The 7,943-nt window shown below is 42.0% G+C and overlaps 1 protein-coding gene across 1 annotated transcript; it reads left to right on the forward strand.

Moving 5' to 3' along the window:
• Nucleotides 1-381: 381 nt before the first annotated feature.
• BMP10 (bone morphogenetic protein 10) lies at nucleotides 382-6,157 on the forward strand. The gene is made up of 2 exons (XM_034761781.1): nucleotides 382-849; nucleotides 4,949-6,157. The coding sequence occupies exons 1-2, from the start codon at nucleotides 516-518 to the stop codon at nucleotides 5,893-5,895; spliced, it is 1,281 nt and encodes a 426-aa protein (XP_034617672.1). The 5' UTR covers nucleotides 382-515; the 3' UTR covers nucleotides 5,896-6,157.
• The last annotated feature ends 1,786 nt before the right edge of the window (nucleotides 6,158-7,943 follow it).

The following is a 7,943-nucleotide window of genomic DNA, read 5'->3' on the forward strand; positions in this document are numbered from 1 at the left end:
ACTGTTGGTATAGAATACAGAATCCTAGACCTAGGCTCTGTGTCATTTGCATGTTCGGTTGAAATCATAACAAAGCTGCATGGACAAAAGTTGGCCACACATGCCAAAAAAAGTCAGCTCCAAGGGGGAAAAGGAAGGGCAGATCCAGTCCAAGGAGAAAATTGGCCTATCTCAGAGGGTCCAAGTGCAGAATGTTTACAAAATGCTCATTAAGGGAGAGGGGGTTTGTGAGATAGCAACAGAAAATCTGGTGGACAGCTTACACTACAAGAGATAAGAGAGGCAAGGCTACCATAGGAGAGAGCGTGTTATATCCAATTACTGAGACCTGGTTTTGGATGGTGTGGGGGGGAGGGAGAGAGCGCAAGCAAGGACTGATCACAAGCTTCAGGCAAGGGCTTCCAAACTTGTCAACTCTGTGACACAAGCTGCACACAACCCAGAGGATAAAATAGCCACTTAGCCCACACGAGAGCTAAATCTTGTTGAGTGCGGTTGGAGGTTAGAGCGGAGGAATGGATACTGTCACCATTCAGCTGTGGGCAACCCTCTCTCTGTTGGTGCACCTTGCAGCTTGCAGTCCCATCATGAGCCTGGAGCAGTCTTCCCTGGAGGAAGATGTGCCCTTCTTTGACGAGCTCCTTTCGGAGCAGGACGGCGTTGATTTCAGCACGCTGCTTCAGAACATGAAAAACGAGTTCCTGAAGACATTGAATCTCTCTGATATTCCCCTGCATGAAACGGCTAAGGTGGAGCCCCCAGAATACATGATAGAGCTGTACAACAGGTTTGCCACTGATAGGACCTCAATGCCATCTGCAAATATTGTTAGAAGCTTCCAAAATGAAGGTAAGAGCCATACTCCTCGGAGTGAACTAAGAATGAGTGGGCATTGCTTATAACCAACAAGACACCTGTTTACAATGCGTGGCGCATGAAGGCTGAATTGCGGGGAGGGGGGAGAAGTTTATAGTGATTAGATAGAGATGCAGCTGGAGTTAACGAACAAACACGGCATATGCCTATAATCAACCAGCTCACACTGCTTTTCTGATGTAACCTTTCCCCCCATCCTTTGCCTATTATATCTTTGAGACCGTAAGCACTTTGGGGTAGGGGTAATGTCTTCTTTTATGTTTGAATATTATGGGTGTGTAATATAAATAAATCGTCACCATCCCAGGAAGCATGTGAATCACTTATTTGTTACCTTCATAGGCATCCGATTTTCAAAGAGAGACGGTAACTGAATTAATGGGAAAAACCCTCTTTCACAACCCACGCAATGGTACAAATTCTTGTTTGGGAAGCCCAATTTCTTCATGGATTCCTAACCAAACAATGAATGACTCTCTAGTAATATTTTCCCAATTTAGTCTTTAATGGGTCCCAAGGCTTGGTGTATGAAGTAAAGTCAGATATAGAAATATCTGCAGCTAGCAGCTCTCTATGATGACTTTTGCTAACCCTTGGTGCTCATTTTGGGGAAAATAAAGTATTTTCTATTTTTCAAAAAATTTCAACTAAAAAATGCATAAAATCATGAGTTTAGACAGTTACACATATTGTGCAATTGAAAATTTCCTGCAATGGCTACATAACGAGAGGAATGTAAGGCTCACGTACTAGCTGCTGATGATTTCTTTATGCTTCATGCATGAGTAACAATGTAGGCTATATATTTAAAAGACTTTTCAACAAATCATTTATGCCCCAGAAACATTCTGTTTGCCAGTAGGATTGAGATGATTTTTTTTAACAACTCAGCTTTACGTGTGATAATTCAAATAAAAATGGCTCTTCTATCATGCCAGTCTCAGTTTTACTGATGAACTCCAAAACTACAAGATAACAGAGCAAACACTGAGTATATATGACCTAAATTTGACAACTCAGCTAGATGCTCTGACTAATTATGGGCTAATCTATACCTCATTCAGATGTGTGCATTCTTATCCAGCTGCATGTTTCTGGTTTTAAAAGGCTCTGCCTTAAAGTTCAAATCCACTTTAATTGTGCATTTCTTCAACATATAGATAACATTTAATTGACTAAGGGCTGGATTGCAAACCACTTATGCGTACTGAAGACCATGGGATGAGTGACTGTTCATGAGCATAGAGAAGGCATTCACAATCTGGCCCTGAAGGAATATGGAATAATGAGTATTGTCCTTTTCTGACCCTTGCAATTTTAAGATGAAAAAGTATCAGGAATATAAATGGACTATAATTGGGCAAGTACAGTATACTGACGGAAATCCTATGTGTTTTACTAGTGTAAATCAGCAGTCATCCTTTATTTTTAGTAAATGTAACAATGCACAGTTCCATTCATTTTTGTAAACACAACAGAGATGCCAAGCATCCTTTTCACCATTACATGAAGTCTGCAATGGCCATGTCAAACTCAGGATAACTTCCTACCTTCTTGGCGGATTCCTGTCCTTTCTTCTAGTCCAGAACTACAGGCATAGATTCAGATACTCATATGCTAATACAAATGCTTTCCATATGCACACATACAGTACAGAGGATTTATTTTAATTCTCTCTCCTTTGTATGTCAAGAAAGTCAATAACAACTAGGGAACCTGAATTTTATGTCTTATGGGCCTTTTAGATGGTTAAAAATAAAGTGCTTGCAATTACATTGATAAAAGAGATGGAACAGATCACACAATGCAATCTTTATACTTATCTGCTTGTGTTAGTAGAAGATAATAATGGAAATTGAATGGCTGGAAGCAGTAGAACTTTATGACGATTGTTCCTTAGCAGTTTTAGCTCATGAAGCAGTCCGGCTCCATTGCAGATATGATTCTAATGTGGTCATCACTTACAAATTTAAATAAACTTTTCTGGGCTAAATCCTCCTCCTTCAGACACCAGTGCATCCTCATTGACACCAAGTAAGATGTATAGGTAATAGTGAGAGGGGAATTTGACCCTTTGAGTTTTCCTGCTCAGCCAGTCTTGTGGGCAGATGCCCATCCTGACTTATTTTTCTCTCTAATCAGGAAGTGAGACACCCAGTTTCCCATAAGGGCGTGTCCCTAACCCCTTCTAATGAATTATTCATGTCCGTCTTCAATGCAGTCAGCTGACTTTTCCCCACCCAAAGACCATACATATCCCCATGACAGTGGACTTGTTCTCCAGCATCCTGCAGCCTGGGAAGCTCTCGAGGTCACTCTAAGTTCTGATGCCACTTCCAGTTTTGAAGTGAGTCACGCTCACTAGACATGCATCTGGATTCTGAGTGCTTTCAAACTCACAATTAAAGTCAATGGGGAGGGCAAACGGGACCTCTCATGTTTGGCCTCTTCGATATTTTTTTCTTTTTAAACAACAGATGGGTTTGCAAACATCAGAAAACACTGAAGTCCAATTAAAGTCAAGGGCTACTCATGTGCTGAAGTGCTTTGCTACTTCAGGGCAAATATTTGTAGCTGTGTCAACCAAATGTTTCCATAAATATATCAATCCCAGAGTCATAGAAATCAGAGATGGGAAAATGTACAAGTTCCATGCAGTCCATTCCCTCCACCCTTGTAGGCATGTCCACTAAGTCTATATTTCCTAATTTGGTTTCAGGGTTGTTATTGATATTAGGGAAATGCAGCAATAAATACAAACATTTTTCTAAATTTCCTATATGTATGAAGAAATGCAGATGGTGTATGTATAAACATAGATAGATAGATTAGATTAGATTATTTGCTTGTTATACATTTGATTAATTAATACTCTCAAAAGCTCCTAAGTAAGTACAGCAGTTTTCTTTTGCTCCTTTTAAGACAGAGCCAAAACCTATTGACGTCAAAATGGGAATATTTCCATGGCTTCAGAGGGCTTTGGATCAAGAAAGACCTAACTTCCCATTCCGCCTAGTTATAAGCCTTTGCATCACCCTAAACAACTTGTCTCTTTCCTTGGTGGTTGCAGTCTTCAGACACTGGTGGAAGCTTATGGTATCATTTGTTTCCATTGGGAGATCTATGCAACACTTCATCAGAGACAGCAGATCAGCAGTAGGGATTTCAATGTGTTGTATCAGATCACCAGTGAAAATACAAATTCACCATATATACCTGAGGAGTGTGGCACTGTAAATAGGATTAATTGAAGGTAAAGGAGATCACACTATTTATGAGGGGATCTACTGGATATTCCATAGAAAGACAGATCCCCTCTTAATAGACAAAAAGATACGAATGCAGCCTACTTTTGCTGCAGAAACAGTTTGTGTCATTCTGCCCATCTCCAATCCCCCATGTCCCTTCAGTTGGATATACACCTCTACCCCGATATAACGCTGTCCTCGGGAGCCAAAAAAATCTTATCGCGTTATAGGTGAAACCGCGTTATATCGAACTTCCTTTGATCCGCTGGAGCACACAGCCCCGCCTCTTCAGAGCGCTGTTTTACCGCATTATATCCAAATTCATGTTATATCGGGTCGCGTTATATCGAGGTAGAGGTGTAGTATTCTTCTTCACTTCCTGTCCTAAAATTTTGTGTAATGTTGATATTCACATGTTAAACAGCTGTTGTATTTGCACTCCAGAGGTGGCTTCCTTTCAGTGCTGGGCAAAGAGATTCCTATATACAATAAATATAATGTGTACAATCAGTAAGGACCTTTTATAAAGCACTTCGGTAGCCACGTTGGAAGAAAGAGAGCTATAAATCCAAGTTCATTGCTATTATCATGATCTGACCTTGTTTTCCTTGAAGATCCAATACAAATCATCCACCTCACTGACGACACGAATAAAATTTTGTGTGACAATCCATTATTCCTATTTATTATAATTTTCCTGTAACTGTTCATACTGAAACCAAGGAATACAAGTCATGAAAGGCTGAGTTCCATGCATGCATATTTCTGCTGGAAATATTTTCAGTTCCAAAGTATTTATTTACATTGATCTTTGTCATTTCTAGATCTGACTTCCCACCCTATTGGTGTCACAGGAATCCGGAAATACCCTCTTCTCTTCAACGTCTCCATCCCTCACCATGAAGAGATCACGATGGCAGAGCTGAGACTCTACACACTGGTGGAGCGGGACAGAATACTCTATGATGGGCTGGATAGGAAAGTCACCATTTTTGAAGTACTGGAGAACAACCATGCGGGGAGAGAAGGAGAGGAGAGAAAAATGGTGGCACTTGCATCCAGGCAGATCTACGGCACCAACAGTGAGTGGGAGACCTTTGATATCACAGATGCCATGAGGCACTGGCGTAGGTCAGAGTTGACCACTCACAGGCTGGAAGTGCAGATAGAGAGCGGAGAAGGGGAGGAGCCAAACGGAGAGGGGAAACTCGATATTGACATCAATTCCGAGGCCAAGCATGTGCCTCTGATGATTGTGTTCTCAGATGACCTGAGCAATGACAAAAAGGAGGAGAAGCAGGAACTGGACGAAATGATAGACCATGAGCAGCTGCTGGATTTGGAGAACCTGGGCATGGGCAACTTCCACAACGGGCCAGGTGAAGAGGCGCTGCTCCAGATGCGCTCCAACATCATTTATGACTCCACTGCCCGGATCCGGAGGAACGCCAAGGGCAACTACTGCAAAAGGACTCCACTCTATATCGATTTCAAGGAGATTGGCTGGGATTCCTGGATCATCGCACCGACGGGATATGAAGCCTACGAGTGCCGGGGAGTGTGCTCCTACCCTTTAACTGAACACGTCACGCCAACTAAACACGCCATTGTCCAGACTTTGGTTCACCTGAAGAATCCTCAGAAAACTTCCAAAGCCTGCTGTGTGCCTACCAAGCTTGATCCCATCTCCATCCTCTACTTAGACGCAGGGGTGGTTACTTACAAGTTCAAATATGAGGGGATGGCAGTTTCAGAGTGTGGCTGCCGATAGTAGAAAGGAATGCATGCCCCATGCGTGCACCAGGGGAGTATTTAATAATTCAGTCTGTAAATTTGTACATTTTGCATTTCCTATTTAATAAGGTTATTTAATGAGGCGTGTACAGATAATTGTATGTTTCATGTCTTAGGGAACGGGCAGGTCATATGATTGTACGGAATGTATATTTTGTTCCAGTGCTTGCTTCTTCTTGCTGTTTCGCTTCTTATGAGAGAAGCTTCCTTCATAAACAAAATAAAGAAGGAAAACCAGATCATTGGGTTGTTGGGGTTTTTTGCCCCAAAATAGACAGCTTTAAAGCCATGGAATAACACTCATGGATTTTAGTTCTTAAAAAAAAAATGTGTTGTGGTCAAGGACATTGTTTGAAATGCATCCCCACTGCAGGGATTAAAACATGGATTGAATGAACATAATAAAGTCATATGTTACATGCTTTATATTATGTCATATTCTAATAGGTGCATTCCCATCCCTGCCTTCCCCCCACGAGCCCAAGTTAGCATTTTATTCTCAGGCATGTTCCTGGGTATTTATGAGTCGTGTTTGAAGTCAGTTAAAACAGTTTTGAAGTGATTGTGTTCACATTAAAATTTGCAATCAGTTAAACCTTGAACCTGATGTAACACCCACTTGAGAGTTTGGATTGAATAATTGGCTAAAATGGAGAGATAAAGTCTTTGTCAAATAACCAAGTAAAACATTTTGCAAAATCATCCCATTTGGTGAAAACTGGTACGTTTCAAAGGGCAAACGTCATGGGTAGATGCTTAAAGTGAGTTCAGAGCCTAAATTCCATTTCCCAAACAGATGTAAGCACTTAGGGCCAGATTTTCAAAGGTACTTAGGTGCCTAAAGATCCTGGGATGTTCAAAAGCACCTAAAGGAGTTAGGTGCCTAATTCCCATTGAAATTACTGAGAGTTAGGTTCTAAATTGCTTAGGTATCTACTGGGATTTTCAAAAGTGTCTATCTAGATCTTTAGGTATCTCAATACTTCTGAAAATCTGACTCTTCAGAACAATCACCCCCATTAAGAGTCAGTGGGACTTAGGCTGCTAAGTCATTTAGTTGCTTTTGAAAATTTTACCCTGGCTCTTTAAGAAATATCTTTACCAACCTGGGGTTAAACATAAAAGCCATTTTAGCAGGGATAGTTTAGCAGTATCCAAAGAGAGGGATGGAAGCCATGAAAAGAAAGGACATTTCCCCTCTTCTAATGCCCCTATCTGCAATGTTAGGTGGGGGCAGTGCTCTGGCAGACTGCCCCTTTGCTATTACACAAAGCAAGAAATGTGTCTACCATTTGTTTATTATTGAATCCCTTGTATATAACAGGCAGGGGCGGCTCTATGTATTTTGCCGCTCCAAGCACAGCATCAGGCAGCCTTCGGCAGCATGCCTGTGGGAAGACCGCCGGTCCTGCGCCTTTGGCATACCCGCCGCTGAATTGCCACCAAAACCGTGGGACCAGTGGACCTCCCGCACGCATGCTGCTGAAGGCAGCCTGACTGCCGCCCTCACAGTGACTGGCAGGCCGCCCCTCGCGGCTTGCCACCCCAGGCACGTGCTTGGTGCGCTGGTGCCTGGAGCCGCCCATGATAACAGAGCTGCTGACTTTGGATGTAAAATTCCACATTTGATGCATGTTGCATATCAAGGGCCAGGACTTTAGCTGGGCAAAATCTGCATAGTAGCTTTATTGAAGTCCTCAAAGATACACTGATTTACACTGGCTGGGAGCCTGCCCCCCATGTGGCTAATATGTTATGTATAACTAAATCTATATAATCCAACTCAAATGGCAAGTAACACTGTGCTTAGTCTATTTAAACCTAGGCAGAAAAGGAAATCCCTCCACCCCAACTACGCAGAGAGGATCTTTCCTTTCTGTACGTGTTGAAGTTGTCAATTCATAAAGACATTGCTCCCGCACACACACACACTTAAACTATATATGATGGAGTCACATGCCATGTTTCCGCCACTCTTCTGCAACAAATCATGGTGATAAGAAGGTGTCGGAGCTGAGAAACAAT

This window comes from Trachemys scripta, chromosome 2, assembly GCF_013100865.1.
Source record: "Trachemys scripta elegans isolate TJP31775 chromosome 2, CAS_Tse_1.0, whole genome shotgun sequence".
Classification (NCBI taxonomy): domain Eukaryota; kingdom Metazoa; phylum Chordata; order Testudines; family Emydidae; genus Trachemys; species Trachemys scripta.